This window comes from Chanodichthys erythropterus, chromosome 13, assembly GCF_024489055.1.
Source record: "Chanodichthys erythropterus isolate Z2021 chromosome 13, ASM2448905v1, whole genome shotgun sequence".
NCBI lineage: Eukaryota > Metazoa > Chordata > Actinopteri > Cypriniformes > Xenocyprididae > Chanodichthys > Chanodichthys erythropterus.
Genome location: NC_090233.1, coordinates 5974816 through 5998866, shown reverse-complemented (window position 1 = coordinate 5998866; position 24051 = coordinate 5974816). Strand labels below are relative to the sequence as shown.

The window sequence follows — 24051 nt, the reverse complement described above, 5'->3', positions numbered from 1 at the left end:
TATAGGTGGAAGAACCAAGCTGGTTTTTACAAAGCGAACGTGCAAAGATTAAATCAAACGGCTTTTACAAAAAAAAAGGTAAAACAGCGATGTCATACAATTTTGAAGTTGGAGGAGAAAATGAGACTTTTTCGCCCTACTGCGGTACTTCCGCCTACATCACAATTGACTTTTCCAATGTGATTTTTGAATGCGTGGTGCATCACAGAGCTAGTGCAAGATGAGCATTTGTGGTTAAAAAGTATATGAATTTTTAGTGGGTTTTGTTTTTTAATAGAAAATGGCTTCACTAGATAAGACTTATTCCTCGGCTGGAATCATGTAGAGCCCTTTGAAGCTGCATTAAAACTGAAAATTGGACCTTCAACCCATTGGTAGCCGTTGAAGTCCACTATATGGAGAAAAATCCTGGAATGTTTTCATCAAAAACCTTAATTTCTTTTCAACTGAAGAAAGACATAAACATCTTGGATGACATGGGGGTGAGTAAATTATCAGGAAATTAATTCTGAAGTGAACTAATCCTTTTAAGGGATAGTTCACCCAAAAATGAAAATTGTCATCATTCACTCACCCTCAAGTTGTTCCAAACCTGTATGAGTTTCTTTCTTCTGTTGAAAACAAAAGAAGATATTTGAAAGAATGTTGGTAATCAAACAGCTGACGGTAGCCTTTGACTTCCTTAGTAGGAAAAAAACTGACCAACATTCTTCAAAATATCTTCTTTTGTGTTCAACAGAAGAAAGAAATTCATACAGGTTTGGAACAACATGAAGGTGAGCAAATGATGAAAGAGTTTTCTTTTTTGGGTGAATTATGCCTTTAAATTTTATCATTACACTACTTTTTTTTTTTTTTTTTTTTTTTCCCGCATCTGGACAACTTTCTCTCTCTAGATAAAATTCTGAGGGATTTGCTGCCAAAAACAAGAATGCAAACTATTTACCAGGCATAGTGCAGTGATTGATAACTATATTCTTGTGAGATGTTTTAATGTATTTGACCTTAGAAATAATAAACTTTGTGTTTCTGCATTTGTTGTTCATGCTGGGCTGTCATGAATAAGCCATGGCTTTCCCTCAGCCTTTTCACCTTTAGCTGCTAGACTGTTTAAACTTCTCCGCCTGTTCTTCAGCTGTTTGACGTTGGTTTGAAATGTCTCTGTGTAAAATGAAAATTCTGTCATTTACTCACCCTTCACAAAATCCTGTTTGACTGACTTCTATCTTCAGAAGGGGGGGGGGGGGGGGGGGGGGCATATAATGAAAGTTAATGGAGTCCAATGTTGTTTTGAACCCCACTGACTTGCATTGGCAAAGCAGTATTCTTCGTGTTCCACAGAAGAAAGTCATACAAGTTTGGAATGACACAGAGTGACGAAATGATGTCAGAATTTTCATTTTTGAGAGAATGTTTTAAAGGTTTTTCTATTTATCCAATATGTTATATAGCCAAGAGAACATGCTGACTCCTCAAAAACAGGGTAGACAAGCGTTTGGTTTGTGTTGGTTTGTGACGACAACTCCATTGCTCTAATGTTAACTGTGAAAATGCTTTTATTCATCATAAACTTTTGGATTAGACTTTTCCAAAACAGAGCCAAGTTGTGATATGTAATACATGTTTGTTGTGAATTCTTATTTGCAGGCTTAATATCTGGTTGAAATTAGTGAAGCATTGACGGTCTTTCACTTTTCTGACCTGACATTTACTGGATGTTATATGCAGCTAATAAAGTGGTGATCTGCCCAGATTGGACAGATGTTTAGTTTTAGTTTTATCATTCCATTGTGAGATATACTGCCACAACTTTATTCTTATTTTTTGAGGATGAAAGCAAGGCAACATACTTTTTTTCTGGTGTGGTGTGTTGTCATATTTTTTAGTGTTTATTTAATTGTTTTTGGAAAGCCTTTATAATCACTTGTAATGTAGCTTTGGACCTAATTACCTATAGTCAATTTGCACTTCACCCCCAAAGAATCTGCGCCTTCACCTGATGAGCATCTCTGTGCCAGTTTGTGTTTGAAATGTGGTTACAGCTTACAACTCAGCCTATAGACATTTGTCTTTTATCTCTTTGAAATTTTAGTATTGTACTTGCAGGCCCAATTTAAAATAATAATAAGGCTGATGTGTGTTTTGCTCAATTATGCAGTGGAACCAGCTGTTAGATTTTTTTTTTTTGGAAATATTTTTTATTTGTATTGATTTTTATTTCCATACTACACTTGCTGTGTTACAGATTCTGTTACTGTTGTGTTTCTCTTTGAGCCCACCAACAGACCAACACTAAGTATTGCTTGAGTGCTGTCAATCAGTGTGATTTTATATATATTTTATGAATAAAATAGTGTTAACTAAGACTCTCTTAATTATCTTTTTATTTATTTTTTATTTTTTTGATGATGATGATGATGATGATGATGATAAACAATTATAAAGAAATAAAATAAATTATATTTCTTTATTTTATTATTTAACTTTTATCCTCCATGCTGATGTCTCAACTACGGAAGAGGATTAGGGCCAAGCAATAATAAAAAAATAAAACCATATCGAGATTAAAGTTGTTAAATTTCGAGAAAAAAGTCGAGATAAAATGTTGAGAATAAAGTCATTAAATTACGAGAAAAAACTTGTTAAATTTCAAGAAAAAAGTTGACATAAAATGTTGAGAATAAAGTCATTAAATTATGAGAAAAAAGTCATTAGATTATGAGAACAAATTCGTTAAATTATGAGAAAAAAAGTCGATAAAATGTTGAGAATAAACTCATTAAATTGCGAGAAAAAAATGGTTAAATTTCAAGAAAAAAGTCGAGATAAAATGTTGAGAATAAACTCATTAAATTACGAGAAAAAACTTGTTAAATTTCAAGAAAAAGTCGACATAAAATGTTGAGAATAAAGTAATTAAATTATGAGAAAGTCATTAGATTATGAGAACAAATTCCTTAAATTATGAGAAAAAAGTCGACATAAAATGTTGAGAATAAACTCATTAAATTACGAGACAAAAGTAGAGATAAAAGTTGTTAAATTTCGAGAAAAAACTCGTTAAATTTAGAGAAAAAAGTCGATATAAAATTGAGAATAAACTCGTTAAATTACGAGAAAAAACTTTACATTTCAAGAAAAAAGTTGAGATAAAATGTTGAGAATAAACATTTTTCTCATAATTTAGCAAATTTGTTCTCGTAATTTAACGACTTTTTTCTCATAATTTAATGACTTTATTCTCAACATTTTATCTCGACTTTTTTCATGAAATTTAATGAGTTTATTCTCGAAATTGAACAACTTTAATCTCGAGATGGTTTTATTTTATTATTATTGCTTGGCCCTAATCCTCTTCCGTACTCAACAAAACAAGCTATTTCTGGATGTATTTTTCTTGGTTGATTTATTCGTTTTATTTTTGTACCTGGTAGTATGACCATACTATTGTTTTGTACTGGCTAAATTTATATTTAATTTTTTTTTTGTTTAATCAAATATTTCTCAGAAAAACAGAAAAGTTCTTCTTTTTTTTTTTTTTTTTTTTTGGAAAAACCATATCCTCCTGGGACCCAGGAACAGACTTCTGTCCTCTGTAGTTGACATTATATTTAAGTGATTTTCTCTGACATCATACATGTTACAGTTAAGTCTGGATGTCCTGTAAAGAGCACATTTTCAGAGATACCGAATATTCAGAGGTTTCACCATGACCACTCCCTCTCCTTGGTCTTTAAATATGACTGACATTGATTTAATGATCAAATTTAACACACTTCCTTATGGAAGTATGATGATATTTTGTTATTATCATTTACATCTGAATAATTTTCAAATTGTTTGTCATAAATCAACATTTCAGGAAAATGCTATGGGGTTTCTAATCAAAATATGACCTTCTGTTATGAAACGGGACATTGATTTCATACATGTCCGCTGTAGAGGACAACAGGACTTAAATCATGTTTATAGTGAAAAAAATATATGAAAATTTTGCCAATTATTAATCCCATTATTACATTTGTTTTTTCATTACATGTTGCCCCAAGAACATATTAATATGCAAATTAGATTTAGTGTATAGATGCATTGTATTGAATGGAAAAACCCATGTGTGGCCATTTTACCCACATATTGCATATAGTTAAATGGTATATCAGTTAATTCCATTATATCTTTCATAACATAGTTGAGAATCATCTTTTATACAAAGTTTGGTTAAAAACAATCCTGAAGCCTAAAAATTGATTGGTGAATTAAAAAAAAAAAAAAAAATCAAACAACTTAGTCCTGGTGTCCACTACAGGGGACATAGCATAACATATGAATAAAATATAATTTTTCAAAAATGTTATTTTTTCATTTGTTTCTTCACAATATAATGACGTGAAAAAAATACTAAATTCCAAAAACTTTTTTTTATGGGTCCCAGGAGGAGGATATAGTTCAATCTCTCTAGGGCTGTGGTAACAAACACCCCATTCCAGTAGATTGCGTAAGTGAGTCTCGAAGGACAAAAGCACAGGAACAGGCTGCATACAAGAATCATGGCCAAAGCCATTGTAAGGCAAGCCGCCAAGTTTAGCAAAAAATCGTAGCACCTGCTAACGCTGTGTTGCGCAGGGAAGAAAACCAGGGGCCGTTTTTGAATGGATGTCTATGGAGGAGAGGCTTCACTACGCCGAATAAACTGCTTTTGTTAGAAAACAGCTTAGCGTTTAATGAATCGACAGCCTATCGGCTAATCTTCAACATGTTTGCTCTTAAATACTCTTCGTGGATTGATATGTTTCTAGAGTTTACACCGAAAAAAATGCTAGTTTTTAAGAGAAGTCACGGACAATTGCGCGACAGGTAGGATTCAGTTTACGGCACTTCTCATTCATTTCTATGGTATCCGCAAACAGTGATTGACTGTCGCACAACTCTATACCATATTCAATGACGTCAAGGCTGTAATGTGATTGGTAACCAAGCCACACGTGGTATAAGGTGGCCGTTACGCATTCTCCAATGGTAGAGCCACGGACTCTCGTATCTCCCAATATTAAGACCATCTCTGTCATGGCAGCGCTCGTGCGGAGGGTGTTTGTTGCTCACCTAGCAGGGGCGAGTAAGAGCAGGTAAGCGTCTTGTTATTTTGTGTTTTTGTGAAAGAATATAAATTACATTATACCTTAAATGTAGACATCTATACGTCCTGGCTTCATTATACCATAAAGTCGCTGACTGGCGAACCCGCTAGGACAGGTAACGTTAACGTTAAAGTGACAGATCCTGAGAGCCAGCTGATCTCAGAGCCAAGTTACAAGAGGTTGTTAACTTCAGGACGGCAGCATTAACATATGAGGAGGGACATGTTCTTTATTGTCTCAGAAGAACCTTTCTATAAAGTTGAATTACTTGGTTTTTACTGCTGGGCCCATTAACTATAATAATACAAGATCTGCTGACTGCTATGTCTATATTAGCTGAACGAATTTCGAGATGTAATATTTGTGTATTCACTTTTAAGTTGTTCATACCGACCGAGACCCTCAGAAATGCACTTGTTGGTTGTTTTCTACATGTTCTGTAGGTCTTGAGTGTTTCTAAACAGTGGTGTAAATTGTTTTTTGTGCAGTTTTCTGCAGCACGGTGGCTTTGGTCTCAGATGGGGTCATCACAGGTTATTCTCCAAAGGTCAGTTGCTCTCTACACACACAAACCCCCTCGGTGACAAACGCACCTGTCTTTTTTTCTTTTTGGTATTGTTATTGTTATTATTTGTAACTTGCAAGTGTAAATACATTACCAACCAAATATAAAATTTTTATATTCATTTATGCAACCCCTTGTTTTCTCAATCAAATGATAACTTATACACATACGCAAAAAAAAAGCCCCTTTAAAGGGTTAGTTCACCCAAAAATGTAATGTCATTCTACACCCGTAAGTCCTTCGTTCATCTTCTGAACACATATTAAGATATTTTAGTTGAAATCCGATGGCTCAGTGAGGCCTCCATAGCCAGCAATGACATTTCCTCTCTCAAGATCCATTAATGTACTAAAAACATATTTAAATCAGTTCATGTGAGTTCAGTGGTTTAATATTAAAGGGGTGGTTTAATTTATTTATTTTTTCTTCTTCTTTTCTAGGCTTGATTGTGTTTGTAGGGCGCAGTTTAACATGTCTTAATGCTTTGTTTTTTTTTTTGAAAACGCTGTATTTTTCATATATTTTACCTTTATTCTACACCTCTGTTTCCACTGTTTAACTTCCTGCTTCTATGAAGCCACTCCCTCCGAAATACGCAATGTGCTCAGATTGGTTAGCGGGCCCAGTGTATTGTGATTCGATGAAGCGTCCGGAAACACCCCCCCCCTTACCATTCGTTGCTTCAGTGAAAATGTATATAATGGCGACGATATTGCTGTACAAACAATAAAACATACTTACAGTTTGACGCGTTGCATCGCGCTGCTTGCGTCCGGTGTACACAACTCTTCCACTTCCGTAATGCCGGGCGACATGGCCTCGCCCACTTTGTTGCGTGTTCTTGGTGGGCGTGTTTTGCAGGGTTTATGATGTCACCCACCCAGGAAGAAGCTTGTTGTAGTCCAAACCGATCGTTTTTGTAGGCATTAAACTGCCATAACTTTAAAAGACAATATCTCAGTATCTGCAAAGTTACAGCGCTGAACGTTTAATGCACACAGTTTATGCTCAAGCAGCAACATTACACACTAACTAAAGTAAAAAAAAATGAAATCGCATTGAACCACCCCTTTAATATTATAAAGCAATGAGAGTATTTTTGGTGCGCCAAAATAACGAGTGATGGCCGATTTCAAAACACTGATTCATGAAGCTTGGGAGCGTTATGGATCTTTTGTGTCGAATCATGATTCAGATCGCATGTCAAACTGCTGAAAACAAAGCTTCATGAAGCAGTGTTTTGAAATCGGCCATCACTATATAAGTCGTTATTTTTATATTTCACATCTACTATGCTAATATTGAACACATGTTGAATAAGAAACAATAATGCAGCCAAGGCCAAGTTATTAGAAACGGAGATGATCGATTCATTGCTTAGCTGGGTCTTTATACTATGCGGTCTGTTAGTTTACCTTGCCTCCTCTCCAAGCAGTTTGTTCTTTTGTCACATCCCTATGCTAAAGCTATGCAGTCTATACCGGCAACAAAAATGATTAGTTAACCTTTCGACTTTTCAGGTCTAAGTCGTTTATCATGTGAAAGCCACATTCAATGTTATGAAAAAGAACCATCATGACAGAAATTTGCAAATGTATAAATTGTAAGAAATTTGGGACCAGAAATACATCACGTATTTGTAAGGGTAAAAAAAATATATATATGCGCTTTGTTTGTAAGGAAGGTTAGGAAATATGAACTAATTTTTGTATCCAATACGGCTGTCATGTCACTTGAAAAAATAACGAATGACTCAATAACTCAATAAATGATTTTTTTTTTTTTTTTTTTTGTCTTTAGCTTTATGAGTTATATAAATGAAAAGAAGAAATGTTACTTTGGCAACTAGTTATGTCTGTATGTATAAAATTGCTTTGTGTGTGTGTGTATATATAATATAATATAATATAATATAATATAATATAATATAATATAATATAATATAATATAATATAATATAATATAATATAATATAATATAATATATACATTTATTTAAACCTTATGGTACCTGGCCTGTTAGGCAATGCTTTGGCTGCAAACCCATGCATGGTTTTGTTTGAACAATGAATTTCTTGCTATGGGGTTTCTAATCAAAATATGACCTTCTGTTATGAAACGGGACATTGATTTCATACATGTCCGCTGTAGAGGACAACAGGACTTAAATCATGTTTATAGTGAAAAAAATGTATGAAAATTTTGCCAATTATTAATCCCATTATTACATTTGTTTTTTCATTACATGTTGCCCCAAGAACATATTAATATGCAAATTAGATTTAGTGTATAGATGCATTGTATTGAATGGAAAAACCCATGTGTGGCCATTTTACCCACATATTGCATATAGTTAAATGGTATATCAGTTAATTCCATTATATCTTTCATAACATAGTTGAGAATCATCTTTTATACAAAGTTTGGTTAAAAACAATCCTGAAGCCTAAAAATTGATTGGTGTATTAAAGAAAAAAATAAATCAAACAACTTAGTCCTGGTGTCCACTACAGGGGACGTAGCATAACATATGAATAAAATATAATTTTTCAAAAATGTTATTTTTTCATTTGTTTCTTCACAATATAATGACGTGAAAAAAATACTAAATTCAAAAAACTTTTTTTATGGGTCCCAGGAGGAGGATATAGTTCAATCTCTCTAGGGCTGTGGTAACAAAAAAAAATAAACTTGAAAAAATAACGAATGACTCAATAAATCAATAAATGATGTTTTTTTTTTTTTTTTTTTTTTTTTTGTCTTTAGCTTTATGAGTTATATAAATGAAAAGAAGAAATGTTACTTTGGCAACTAGTTATGTCTGTATGTATAAAATTGCGTGTGTGTGTATATATAATATAATATAATATAATAATATATACATTTATTTAAACCTTATGGTACCTGGCCAGTTAGGCAATGCTTTGGCTGCAAACCCATGCATGGTTTTGTTTGAACAATGAATTTCTTCTGAATATTTTTCAATTGATCTCTAAATGCCATCCTGAATGTCAACTGTCGTAAACATCTAATGAACACATTTAATGGTGTTTTTGTTTTATAATTGTTATTCACTAATGTTCAAAGGTTTGGGGTTGGCAAGATTTTTAATAATAATTTGTTCAGCACAGACTGAATGGAGAATGGAAAAAATTCAAATGATAGTAAGAGCTGCAGAGAGGTTCTTGGGCCCGTTTACACCTGGTATTAAGATGCATTATAGTCATAAATACAGGTGTAAACATGGTCTAAAACGTTCACTTTCACTTTCAACCACTTCCAGAGGTAGTAGAAAACGCATTCTCCCGGATTGCTTTCATTACTCATGTGTTCAAACAGCCACAAAAGATCGTCTACTCTCTGCCTTAATGCATAAGCATTATGGGAAGTTCGCCAGCCAGACAGGATTTAAATTTTTGGCTGGAGACCCAAGTTTGGTTTAAGACAAAAAAATGTACCAAGCACAATGTTCTCTCACCATTCCTGATTTCTAACACACGTGGCTATCAGAGCAGAAAGAAAGCTGATGCTCTCCATGTGTTTTTCCATCATCTCCGGGCGCATTCAAATGTAAATTGCACAAGCTTATTTTGTCCATTAGATTGAAAGATCTGTAAAAGTCCTTATATTTACCTGCCCATAAACCCTTCCCTTGAAGAAATCAGGGCAGAAGTGGTTGAAATTGGACAAAAGAGACTTTTTATATTAAAATATAAGCTGGAAACGGGTATGTCTCCTTCTTCTACTTGTGATCCAATAGACCTAAACGCATCCTAATACCAGATGTAAATGGGCTGACCTTGGGAATCAATAAGAGAAAGATTAATGGCAGATATTCAAAATAGCCAAGAAGTATGTTAGGGGTAATTATGCTGATAACTATCCTTCAGTGGAATGCTAGGAGTTTGGTGGCTAATGGACATGAATTTAAAGGATATATAGATCATAGAAAAAAAAACCTGATGTAATATGTATCTAAGAATCATAAACCCCAAAATTGATTTTGCTTTAAAAGTTTAAATTAAAAGTGAGAAGAGATAGAAGCAGTGGCGAATGTGGAGGTGAATCATGCTTATCAAAGCAGAATTGCCATATAAAGTGGTGGGTAATGGCAGAATATTGGAATATGTAGTAGAAGTATGGGGCAGGAATCAATAATTACGCAAAAATAAAATTCTACATTCCATGTAAAAATTGGTGTTGAGTGACAGAAATTATTAGGGGCTTAAACAAAGAGAGTAATTGGTGTGGGGATTTTAATGCACATAATACTGTAATGGAAGGAACAATGAATGATGCTAATGAGATTGTTATTGAAGACCTAATTCTTTATATCCATTTGGTAGATGTAGGTGTAAACACAGGCATGAAATCGGTACATGATCTGACCCCTGTCTCAAGCACGCTAGGTGGAGTACCTAATTGGGAAGTTCTAAAGGAATGTTCTGTTGGCAGTGTTAATTTCCCAATAGCTTGTTCAGTAATAAGTGCAAGTAAAATAAAAAAACAAGTTAAACCAAGGAAATACTGGCAAATGGTAATGTGAGAAAGCAAATTCCAGAAATGAGTGATGTAGGGTGGAGTCAACTAAAGATTAATAAAGGAAGTGACATTGAAATAATATATTTCACAGATTGCATCAGTAATACAAAATGTGTCATCAAAATGTATTCCAAGAAGTAAAGGGAGGAGGAAGGAGAAGAAGGTTCCTTGGTGGAATAAGGAATGTAATATTTGATAAAAAAAAAGAAAAGGAAAGCTTTTAATATACTGAAGAGAACGAGAAACCATAACTGGCAGTATTTGATACATTATAAGATAAATTAAGAGTGCAAAAAAGACATATGAGATACATTTCTGTAATAGTATAGGTTAAAGTACTTCAATATAAAATGTTTGGAACATGATTAAAAAGATGAGTGGAATAAGGAAAGAAATCCAGTATCCACTTAGTAGTAGGAATAAAGAAATAATAAATGATGATTAAAAAAGGTCCTTCTTTTTTGTCTTTAACTGGTCACATGCCTGTAGGTGGCACTGTTACAACATTGAACATTTATACATGCATGCATATATAAAAAGTTTTTATTTGTTTTGTTTTAATTTTAGTTCAAGTTTTGTTAATTTTGTGTTTTTGTCATTGTTGCTATTTTTATGCTATTATATATTGTTATTATGTCAGTTTTAGTTAATTATTGTAGTATATCAAGTTAAGCTAAATGAAAAATGTTACTTTGGCAACTAGGTGAAATAAAATAAGTTTAGTTTTTATATATATCTTACGATTTTATTTGAATTAACAAAAATGTTTTTGTATGGTATTTTAGTCATATATGTCTGTGTTTAAAATAGCTTTGTGCATGCATGTATGTATGTATGTATATTTTTATATAATATAATATATAATATAATATAATATAATATAATATGGCATGGTTTTGTTTGAACAATGAATTTCTTCTGAATATTTTCAATTGATCTCTAAATGCCATCCTGAATGTCAACTGTCGTAAACATCTACATTTAATGATGTGTTTTTGTTTTATAATTTTTATTCACTAATGTTCAAAGATTTGGGGTTGGCAAGATTTTTTTTAAGTGTCTTATGCTGCGTTGATAAAAATACAGTAAAAACCGTAATAATATGAAATATTATTTCAGTTTAAAATGTAATTTTCTAATTTAATATATTTTAAAATTTAATTTTTTCCTGTGATGGAAAAGCTGAATTTTCAGTATAATTACTCTAGTCTTCAGAGATCCTTTTAATATGCTAATTTGCTGCTCAAGAACCATTTCTTCTTATTATCCATGTTAAAAACAGTTGTGATGCTTCATATTTTTGTAGAATCCCTGATACATTTTTTTCAGGGGTCTTTGATGAATAGAAAGTTCAAAAGAACAGCATTTAGTTGAAATATACTTTTTGTGTAACATTGTAAAAGTCTTTATTTTCACTTTTGGTCATTTTAATGTTTCCTTGTTGAATAAAAGTATTCATTTCCTTTTTATATTAGGTTTTCCTGGACTACAGGCCCGTGTACGGCCTCTTCCTCTTCTTATAGCTACAGGCGGGGGCTATGTAGGATACAACCAATATGGGCAATACAGAGATCGGCAGCTGGAAAAGCTTGGCATTGAAGTGCCACCACGGATTGCCAATGAAGTTCAGGTAAGGTCAAACTTAGAGCACATTATTCTTTGTGTGTAAAATTCCCAAATAAAAACTGTATAACACAAGCTACTATTGCAAAACCTTGCCATTGCAAATGTGTTGTCTGCCATATCCATAACCTTTTTCCCACATTCTAATTTCGGCACAGGAGGTTGTGTGCAATGAACTATGGTATGCAACGCTTTCAAGTTTACTGAAATGGTGAAAACTGATACCAAATCAATCAATCAATTCATTCAACCCTGAAGCCATTTTGTGTTGTGTAGTTAAGTTGGGACACTGATGGAATAACTGTTAAATGTCTTCAATGTCTCTGGATACTGAGATACTCTGTGGAGCCAATGTTCAAAAGTGTGTCTGTGTGTGTGTGCTTTTGGAACTTTTTGGCTGTGTTTTTTGGAGTTCTTTAAATGGGAAAATGTACTGTATACTATAAGTAGTCATTAAGATTTAAAAAAAATAAGTAAATAATACTTTAATACAGCAGGGATGCATTAAATTAAACAAAAGAGGCAATAAAGACAATAAAGTTATTTTTTAACTTTCTGTTAATCAAAGAAATTTACATCCTGAAAAAATGTTTTCAACATTGATAATAATAAGAGATGTTTCTTGAGCTGCAAACAAGCATATTAAAATGATATATAGTATGTGACTCTGAAGACTTGAGTAATTATGCTGAAAATTATACTATAATAATATTTTCACAATATTAATAAAATCAAAAAAATGCAGCTTTGGCATAAGAGACTTCTTTAAAACAACATTTGAACTTTTGAATTGTATGGTTACATAACAGATATAAAATTATACTATAAAAATAGTTGTCATTATCTTGTATATAAATATCTATATTTTTATTAAAAAAGAAAGGGGCAGTTTCTTAATCTCTGTAGTTAGGATGAAATGATATTGATTGCTATTTCAATCGCATAAATGTTTCTCTGCTATATACACACTTAATCTTTAATTCACACACCATGCAATTTAAACAGAGTTCACTTCACAAAGGCTGATGGCATATATTAGCAACAGATGTTCCATGCTGCATTTTGTTTATTATCTGTGATATATTCTCAAATTCAAAGATCGCAATGAGAGAGAGAGCTTTTTTTTTTTTTTTTTTGGTTAATTTCACATACATTATATTGCTTGAACATCCAGTCTTTTCATAATAAGATGCAGACAAAATGGTCTTTCACCACTCTGTTTTCATTGTGGTGTTGCTTTGATTAAAAACCGAGTGTGCGAACATTCAAACAAACCTGGCTGAAAGTGTCAGTGTGACACTGCTGAAGATGTCAAGCTGTTACATGATCAAGATTTTGGCAGTTTGTTTAATTTGGCAAGCCAAATATCTATTGTTTGTGTAAGGTTATTTAAGCCTGATAAAATGGAAGAGTTTATTGAACTTACCTTTAGACTAAATGTAAAAACGTTTGTGTATGTGGTGTTTTTAGTATCATATTTGATACATCAGGCTTTTATGGCCAGTATAATATATATGGTGCTCATACTAGAGTAGGGAACAAGAACCCACTTCTGTTTTATTCAAAGGCCCGAACTGAGAAAAAAGTCAGATTGGTGCAGTTGCTGATATTTATATGGCCAAAAGGTAATACAAATTTTTGATAGCTTGTAATGTGAAACGGTGAGAAATTGATATAACAGTACAGCAGTCTACTGACATAAAATGCATATAAATATAATTTGCCACTCTATATCTACCAATAATATGTCATAGTAAGATGAAATTTAAATGCTTAGTTTTATGATCAAAGCTCTGTAGTTTATATTATGTGGGCAAAACTTAATGCAATACAATGATGACGGAGAGATGAACAAAAAACATTCCTCAAAAGTCTGATCTCTGTTATCATTCTGATCTGATCATTTCTGTCACATTTTAACATGATTTATTAAAAACCTAAACAAACCTAAGCTGCTAAGTTTTACAAGAAACTTGTATCCAGACCATACTAAAATGCCTTTTTAAAGGGATACTTAAAGAATTTACTTAAAGGGATAGTTCACCCAAAAATGAAAATTTGATGTTTATCCATCAAATTTTCATACAAGATGTAGGTGACTTTGTTTCTTCATTAGAACACAAATGATGATTTTTATCTCCAACCGTTGCTGTCTGTCAGTCCTATAATGCATGTCAATGGTAACACAATTTATAAGAGTCAAAAAATATGCATTGACAAATCCAAATTAAACCCTGCGGCTCATGACGGCACGTTGATTCCCTGAGACACAAAACGATCGGTTTGTGCGAGAAACCGAACAGTATTTATATCATTTATTATCAAATAAAACACCACTATGTCCAACTGCGTTCAGCATTCGGTTAGTGAGGTCTGATTGTGCTCTGAGACCACGACAGTGATGTCTCACAATCATTGAAGTATAAGCGCGAGACATCACTTCCGTCATCGGAACGCATTTTTTGACCTCACTAACAAGAGTGCTGAACGCAGTTGGACATAGTGGTGTATTAGAGGTAAAAAATGATATAAATACTGTTCGGCTTTTCGCACAAACCAATCGCTTCGTGTCTTAGGACAACAATGTGTCGTCATGAGCCGCAGGGTTTATTTTGGATATGTCTATACATGTTTGTTTTGTTTTTTGTTTTTTTTACTTTTATAGATTACCATTCACAATTTTTATACCGCTGACAGACGGCAACGGTTGGAGTTAAAAATCATCATTTGTGTTCTACTGAAGAAACAAAGTCACCTACATCTTGGATGAAAATTTGATGGATAAACATCAAATTTTCATTTTTGGGTGAACTATCCCTTTAATTAAAATAAATTCAAAGCCAAGTAGAGATTATGAACTGATTAATTGTGTTTATAAAAGGTTTTAATGAAATGTTCTTTGATGTAATGACATGTCAACAAATCCATGACGGGTATAATGTTCATTTGTTGTGTGGCCTTTAATACCAGTCAACTGATCTGGTTGTTTGATTTGTCAGAATCACCTGAGCGTCTGATGAAATTCACTGGTAGTGTCACTAGCGTCTGATTGGCCGGTTTTGTTTGAAGGCTTTCCCTAGAGTGCTGTAGTGTTTTATCTGCCCTATACAACAGATAAACATCAGCTTCCAACGTGGAGCTGCTTCTATTTGACAGTCGCTCATCGTGACCTGTTGATGACCTGTCTCTGCGGGCACTGGACAGTACTGTTTGCACACAAAACTGTTATAATGCAGTCAAGTCAGTTGTCACAACCTCTAAACTTCATCTTTGTGACCCTAAACATAACATGAGGACATTTTCGAATCCATAACACAAAAGGCAAAAGTAGAATGCAGAACCAACACAAAATATTTGTTTAATAAAGCGATGCACAGCAGCCCTGGCATTGACCGAGCACTGGTTTCTAAGGGTATTCAGCACTATGGCAGACTTGTACCTCACAAACAATAGCGAGATTTCTTCTTGTAGGCAAAGGGGGTTGGGCTTCAAAGCTGTGAAGGACAAGACTATTCATACAGTGTCTGAACAAAAGAAATAAAAGCTCTAAAATGCTATTTTTAACCCTTATGAGTGATTTCATTGTGTTCTAGCTATGTACAAGAAGCCATTGCTTTTGACATTTTCAGACATACTGTATTAAATTCACTTAGTATGTCTCTATGTTATGCATATGTATTTAGCTTACGTATTCATACCATTGAAACACCATTGAATGATCAGCGTTTGCTCTGTATGATCGGTGTTCACAGGCTGTCAGTCATGGACTCTTCACTTATATTGCACCTGATATATGTGGACCGATTTCAGTTTGTTGTAGATTTACAGATAAAGCAGTGCAGCGGAAAGCCTCTCTGCTGGAGATAACAGCACTCTTTGTGTAGGTGTGCCCATTTTCAAGAACCTTCTCAGACACACACAATTGCTTTGTTTTATTTTCTGCCTAGAGGTGTAGGATTATAAATCAATAAAGCGCAGTCTTCTGATGCTGATACTCTTTTGTCATAAAAAACCTTGTCAATCCGAAACCTTTTAAACGTTTTAGTTCATCGATTTCGTTTTAAGTGTCTTATGCTGCATTTATTTGATATAAAGGACACTTAATATTGTGAAGTATTAATGCTATTATTCAGAATAACTTATATGAAATTAGATTTTTTTTTTTTTGTAACAATGTAAGTCTTTTACTTTGCTCCGTAAAAAAGTATTAATTAAAAAAAAAAAAGTAAAACCCCCAAACGTTTGAATACTATTGTATTTTATTATTATAAGTAATACCATATTGTTATTTATGTTGGATTATTTGTTGATTTATTTGTGATTTTATTTGTTAAATGTAGTATATAAAACAGGAAAATGTTAACATTATATATTCTTCTAATACTCTTTTTATCATGATACTAAGTTGTCGCACTAGCACTAAATAATTTTTAAAATTATAATAAAATGCTATTCCATATTGTCAAAAATATGGCTAATGTCTAGCATTAATATTTTCATTATTATTTTTCCCATTTTAAGCTTTTGACACTTTTGGCATGTCCTTCACTTTCATTTTTGTATTTGATAGCAGCAGTGATGAAATAACGGAAAGTTTCAGTATAACTATATTTAGATTGTAGATTCTGGTTTGATGCATCATATAGTCTATCATGTGGTATATGCAATCTTCTGTTGCTTCTGAAGAGCAATACTAAGTGGGGGGGGGGAGTACCACCATTTCACTGCAAACCAAAATGACTTTAATCATAAGCTCTTGGTCTTATAATCGGTTAAATTTATTTCTTTGTGTCTACTGAATACATACTTTATAGCTGTCACTTTCTGGAGTTTGATGTCAGCTTGTAATATGTATGTTTATGAAGTGGGATGGACACTTTGACAGTCATCAAATAGGAAGTAAGCTCTTTCACTCATTGGTCTGGTTAATATTTAGTGATGACATCACAGCAACACACATGCCATATCTGAGTGGATCCTGGTACAGAGACAATGAGAGGAGTATAGTCCTTTTGAGAAGAACGACAGACTTCCTATTGTGTCACTGTGTATACAAGTGAGTGTGAAGATTTCCTTTTCTATGTCATTTCTGTTTTTTAAGCGGTTATGTGTTTTGAATTGTGGGCATGAATTTGAATTATTTCATCATCAGGTCATTATAAATGTAGAATAAGCAAAGAAATTTGAAAATTATTTCTAGAGAGAGATCATTTAGAGTGTTTCTTTATACAAGAATTTACATTTGTACAAATCAAAAGATGAGTTGAGACGAAAGGTTTACTTCCTTCCTGTTTTATAGGAAGCCCCACATTCATGTGATTTGCAGGCTGTCAAGGGTGCGGACTTCTGGTTTTCTGTAAAAGAATGTATGAATTCTGCAGCAGAAGCCTGTTTATTTCATAACATTAATTTTGCCAAAGCATAAAAAATAGACATGTATATTTTTGTGACGTCACTGAAATTATTACAGAAACATTACAGGATATAAAGAATACTAAACGGCATCTTAGTACATGTGAAAATGAGGATTACTGTCCATAGAGTCCAATGTCTTAAAACAATAATATTAATAATGGTGATTATGATAATAACAGTGTATAAATAAAAATATATGTAAATATGTTACTTGCATAACATATTAATTATATATGTCTGTATATGTATAAAAAAAAAATATGATTCATACAAATTGGTACATGATAGCAGTTACGGAGTTTCTGGCCTATTGTTACTAGGGGTGTAACGGTTCAAATTTCTGACAGTTTTAGAGTGGCGGTTTCGGTACAGTTTGGTATGTGCTATGTTCAGGGAAAAAAGGACTATGTCAAATAGGCATGTGACGGTATACAATTTTCATGTTGCGATAATTGCTTAAGCTTTTATCACGGTATATGGTATTGTCACGAAAAAAAACATGTTGACATGGTATAACAGGTTTAAGAACTCTTTCTTATAACAAAAAAAAAAACCCTGAACATTTAAATGAAATAACGCAGTACACAAATTATTAAGTAAAATGTTTAAAACAGATTAAAGTGCAAAAGAATTATAAAGAACAACAGGGAACGCTATATAAGGTCTCATTTAACATTAATGGATTAGCTAAGATTAAGGATGAGCAGTAGCTCATTCTTACAATATCTACATTTGTTACAAAAGTGATTTATTTATTTTTTTTGTTAATATTAGATACAACTGATCATTGTTAGTTTTAGGTCCATTAAATAATAATTACAACTTTTGACTTTAGTAATGTTAATAAACATTAACTAAGATTAATAAATGCTATAAGTATATATTTTTTTAATTGTCAGTTTGTAATAATGAATTAACATGAAGCCTTAGGTCATCAAGTGTTACTGAACAATAACAAATAATCAGAACATTTTCAATCATTAGGACATGTTATAGTCCATATTAAAAATGTTTAAGTTTGAAAATAAATAGCCTATTAAGTCTTTAAGTATTAAGTATTTGGTGCTGTGATGAACAAAGTTGCGAATACAAAAAACAAAACAAAAAATGAATGGCTGTTTGAAGCATTTTAAATACTGTAGTACCTCAGCTGCTTTGTTAACGGGGTTTCCGGGGTAACCGCTGCATTTCTGCTGTTCCATCAGCGCCCTCTGCTGTCAGAGAGTGAACGTGCACTTTCATTCAGCACGTCTCTTTCTCTGTCATAGGGTTTGTTTACATAGTGTGCATGCCTCTTGGACGCCGCATACAGTGGTGTTGTGGATTTTATACGGCTGATAGGTAAAGTATTTTTAAAGGTAATATAAAAATTGGAATAATTTGTAATAAAAAAAATATTATTTTGAGGTGCCCACGGTAACAATATTGTGTATATTCATTATCGTGATATATTGTACCTATTACCGAATATCAGCATATGTCTACTGTCAAATAAAAATGGAAAATAACAGATAATCAAACTAAAAGCAACAGCCCAAATACAAAAGAGCAAAGATAAAAATAAACCGCTTTCCAGGTTTTTCAGGTAGGTCTAACATTAGTTTTCAGGTACAGAAATTGGATAAAGTAATCAAATGTAAAATAACATTGCATATTTGACTGTATAAATTAAAGATTAATCCTTATTAAAGTTACAGAAGCTATTCAATCAAGAGCAGTGAATGATTTCCTAGTCTTTTGTTGTTTGATTAACATTAAACTCATAGACAGTACAGGGCTCGACAATAAGGACTGCCCGATGGCCCGGGGCCAGTGTGAACGATGCTCGGGACAGTAGACTGAACGGTCACTTGCCCGATCGGACCAGTGCTGTAGGGTGTGCGTTATATATCGTCTATGATACCGTAATTGTTGATTTAACAATCTGATATTATCAGTATGTCCCTCACTTTACAAAAAACAAACAAAAACACACCCATTGAGTGCACGCATGCCCTACATGACAATGGGTCTCATTCATGAAACATAAGCAGAACGAATTTTTGTGTAAATCGTGTGTAAAGTGGCTCTGGCGTAAATTTTCGGATTCATTAAAATGTTCGTATTTTCCAAATGTTAGTTGATACGAAAGAAATCTACACCTGCTCCCAGCCACGCGTAAATAGTGCGTTTAACATCCGAACGTTTTGCTCATTAATAAGGCTGCATTTTAATTCACCTTAATAAGGAACATTACATAGCATTTTGAAATAATATTATATATAGTAATTACATACGTTTTTTTCTTTTTACTTTTATTGTGAGAGCCAGTAATAGCATCTGCAAACGGAGCACTTTAATCAAATAATTAATTGATTTCAATAGGGCTGGGCAAACTAATGGCCCCAAATGGCCAAAATCCTTCGTTTGGTGTCATAATATGATGCCCATATATAGTTGTCAGTCGGATTTAATGGGCGGGATTTATGGTAATTGAGAATGAGTGTGCACGCGCGTCCCATTTACGACTGATTGGAATTCATTAACACACACACACATTTCACTATCACTTCTGACGTTTACGAAGTATTTGTAAATCAGGAGAAGAGTTTTCGGGAAGGTCTCTTTACGCGCAAATCACTCACATATTTACTCGTATATTTACGAATGTTTCATGAATGAGACCCATTGTCTAGTAGGTTAGACTAGTGCGCGTGCATATTTAGTGTATGCTTTCACTGCGTGATTTAGTCTATTAAAATGCCCCAGAATTCAAGAGGCAAAAATGACCCTGTATATATATTTTATATATATTTTGTAATTTAACTTGTTAACAAATATTACACAAAGAGCGCCATTTTTCTATTAGCATGATTACAAATGTGATCTTGATTTTTATTCAGCATACAGTTTAATGAACAAGAACTTAATATCAAGTGACTTGCATTTTAGACGCCAAATCGTCTGTTTCGCTGTATTTCGCCAATGAAAATAGTTCCAAAGTCCACAGAATTGTTTTGCGTCTCTGAGCAACACTTCCTGAATGAATGTATCAAAGACAACGAAAACAATAAATATGCTTATTTTATAGGCCCATTTTCTTGTCTTTTACTTTTATTAATTTTTTGTTGTGGGGCCAGTGAAAATTTTGGCAGGGCAAGTAAAAATTTGAACCACTGGCCCAACCGGGCCATTAGAAAAAATCCTTAGCGTTGAGCCCTGCAGTAGTAATATAAGGCTGCTGTCACTTTAAGACATAATGCACGGATCCATTACGTTCAATTAAGACGTAACCGATTATGTATGCTACGATACTCATCAAGATGGGCATGCTGACATAAATCGCATTTAAACGATTTGTCTTAGTGCAATTATGAAATAGCATAGCTGCAATTATTTTTTTATGCGTGGCTTGTCAATGAATTATGGCTCCAAATGTTAATCCATCTGAAAACATTTGAAAGTTTGAATCGCTTATAATGTGCATTTGAAAAAAACAACACACGTCAAACATCTTTCCAGACATGAGAAGCATTTATTAACATCTTGTCCAACAAAAGAAAACATTTAATAATGTTTTACTCCCAACGCCCTTCATAACAACAGTTGAGCATCCTTCTGTCAGATGAAGTGGCTTCTTACACAGAATATTGCAGTTGTGTGTTTATTAATCATGTTTAATTAATCAAAACGTTTCAATCTTCTGTTTATTCAGCTACAGCCATTGTATAGGATTTCCTGGAATGATGCGTGTTCTACTCCGGCAGCAAGGCATATTTGCAGTTTCTGCCCGAGAGCACCCTCTGGCTTTCAGATGGAGAAGCATTTACTACTGATCACAGAGCCGTACAGCTCTGACAAGCTACGCATGAAATAATTGCAGCCTTTGCCAAATCGTGTGCAATAAATTTGCGATAAGTCGTGCTTTTGTGTGCTCATCTCATTTGCGTCTTCTGGCTCTTGAATGTTTAAATTGGCTAGGCTGAAATGAGTTTAGTTTAAACACAGATAGCAACATGAGCTGTTCAGGTCTCACCTGCGCTCGCGCTCTATCAACACCTGGGTGATGACGGCGTAAATGACTGCTCATGTTCAAGCATACAGCACTCGCATTGAACAAAGTTTACTAAGGAGTGACAGTTTTGTCCACGTTTCTTTTTTTTTTTTTTTTTTTTTTTTTTGATCAACGCTGTTGTTATGTATTGTGGAGCCAGAATGCATATCCATTGACAAACATACATTAGCTGAACTCTGTCTGTTTTACACGTTATTTTTAACAAACCATGTTATAGCTACGTTGAAATTTAAGTTGAACTGTGCATGCGTGCCGAAGCATGGGTCGAGAATGGTACGGTTCCATTTTTTTTTTTTTTTTTTTTTTTTAATACCAAGAACCGTTACACCCGTAATTGTTACTGTCAGTGTACTAAAATGTTGTATAGAACATTAAGAAATGCATATTCATATAATAAAAAGCTAATTTAAAAAAAAAATGCTGTGTATATTTGGGGGTTGTTGATGTGGTGGAGTTTGTAGAGAAAGTGATTTCAAGATCAGAAACAGTTTATCGAAATAGTCAGGAGCATGTTGCTCTTCATCCTTCAGTTGAGGAAAAGATGAGAGGGGGGGGAGAGAGAGAGAGAGAGAGAGAGAGAGAGAAAGGGGGGATGGGGTCAGAGATGGAATTCAGGAGCACATGCTGACAGGATTGTCTGTTTACAAATCCTTCCCTCTCCCCGTCCTTTTCATATTGCCGCCTTCCCAGCAGCACCAGGCCTTGAATACAGCAGCTGCTTAGAGGAAAAGGTGGACCCATCCACTGGCCAGCCAATCGCAGCTCAGCATCCTACCCGTGACGAGCAGGGAGGGCCGGTCTTTGAGCTTCGCAGCGGAAAACCACCGGACCAAACGAACGGAGGGAGCGCAAGAGAGAGGGCTAAAGCCTGAGATACGCACTAATCTCTCCACAGTGATCATGTGTCAGCGGAGTCTGAAGCAGCAGCAAAAGGGGCCGATGCGGAGCACTGCGGGGAAATGGTGAGATGCTGCAGGTCTTTGCATAGCTCTCCCTCTTGCTACAATCTCCACAGAGTCAGGGTTGATGTGCGGCGTTTCCGCCCGCCGGGCTCCTCGGCGGGAGCGACAGGGGAGCCCGCAAATGGCGCCAACAACGCCGGCACGGGAGGCCCTGGAGCCCCGGGGGGCCCGCCTCAGCTCAGCAACCGGAGCCGATTCAGGTACCGGCAAGGAGTGTGTGAGATGCTAGGATGTAGTTCAGGCTGAGAATGTGTGTGGATGATGGGTGAGTTTAGTCGGTCGGATCTAGAGCAGTTGTTGACGGTGTACTCGAAGTGAGAGAGGACAATTGAAGGATCAATTGGGTTGGAAAGTGGGCGAGCGAGAGGGGATTATAGAGACCTCGCACGAACTCGGCCACCCTGCGGAGGGACGATCAGTGTGCGGTGGGAGTTAGTGTGACAGGACTCCGATCCCCCCTCTGCCACTGCCCCAGCTCTGCGATTGCATTTGGCCTAATTGTGGCGTAACGTTAGGCTGTTGGTCGCACTCTCTGTCCGATGCAAACTGCATAGTTTGCAGAGCTCTACTTGGAGCAGATGCTGTTCCCCTTGAGTGAGCGAAGAGCAGAGGGAGGCTCATATTCAGCCAGTGATTGGCCAATGTGTGCCTGCATTGAAGAAACAAGGGGGGCTGTGTAGAACAGAGAGTGTGTGAAAGAGGCTGAATCCGAAGACTTTTTACGTTCTCTTTTTACAAGCTGCCATCATCACCTCTCAAACGTCCTCCGCAGTTTTAGTAATGCACTGTGAAAAGCTGTGAACTGCAGGGTTCTTTGATGGATATTCATCTGCGCTGGACAGGTTGGGGGAGGGGTAGAAACGCTCTAAATTCAATTGAATGATAACCTGATGACTGAGAGCTCTCGTAAAAACCAACAGTCATTGTTTCAAGCCGTTCGGGCGCACTAGGGTGCAGCGCACACTTTGGCATATTAACTGGATTTGCCAACTGCTAGAATGAGGTTGCATAATGCACTGCGCTAAAAGTGTTGTGTTAAAGGTTATACCAGGGACTTGTACAAATGTAGTTATAGGATGGAAACATCATTTGCACAGAGGAGCTGCTGAATGGAAGTTATCAGGTTCGTTGTTGGATTGTGTTATGAGTATTTTAGGCTTGGGTTCCTCCTTTTATATACAAGTCTTTAGATTTTTTTTTTTTTTAGTCTTTCAGGGAAAAATGTTTGCCTGAAAGGTGCAGGCTGAGTTAGGCTGACTTTTTATACTTATATTAAACTACTGATTTGAACAAACCCCTAAAATTAAGTGTGACATTATAGAGAGATATTCTAAATAGAGGAGACTGTCCAATCATAACATTCTGCTGTAGTCACACCTCACTGTTGAAAAAGCAAATCACCTTTTTCACAGAGACTGTTTGTTTACATTTTGAATGCGCATGAGTTTTAATTGATCAATCTGAAAAATACCATTTTATTTGTGTTACCAGGCTCATTGGAAAATCATGCCTGTAACAACATTTCTGAAAAAAATGTTACTCTGCTTCTAGCATGTTTAGTGCCACTTTTTTTTTTTTAAATGTTCAGTGAGTGGTGGATAGAGCATGTTCAGCTTGATCCGAAACTGATGAACTTGAATCGGGCAAAGTTTATTACGTACATAAATGCATAAAAGTTCTTTTATTGTGATTTAGTACCAGAGTGTTTCCACATCGCAAGTGCAATGTACTGTACCAAGTGAGCTACCAAGCAAGT

General features: G+C 34.7%; 1 protein-coding gene across 11 annotated transcripts in view; it reads left to right on the top strand.

The window, feature by feature from the left end:
- Positions 1–4724: 4724 nt before the first annotated feature.
- The window catches only part of pisd (phosphatidylserine decarboxylase), a 38710-nt gene continuing 19383 nt past the window's right edge, over positions 4725–24051 (top strand). The window contains exons 1-3 of one of the 11 annotated variants that reach the window (XM_067405875.1): positions 4725–5123; positions 5624–5682; positions 11717–11871. In XM_067405875.1, the coding sequence (XP_067261976.1) occupies positions 5014–5123; positions 5624–5682; positions 11717–11871 (324 nt within the window). In that variant the 5' untranslated portion in view covers positions 4725–5013. Of the gene's footprint in view, positions 5124–5623; positions 5683–11716; positions 11872–16800; positions 16921–18552; positions 18638–22023; positions 22496–22738; positions 23419–24051 lie in introns of those variants that run through there. The other 10 variants (XM_067405874.1, XM_067405876.1, XM_067405871.1 and 7 more) reach the window with 10 other exon arrangements.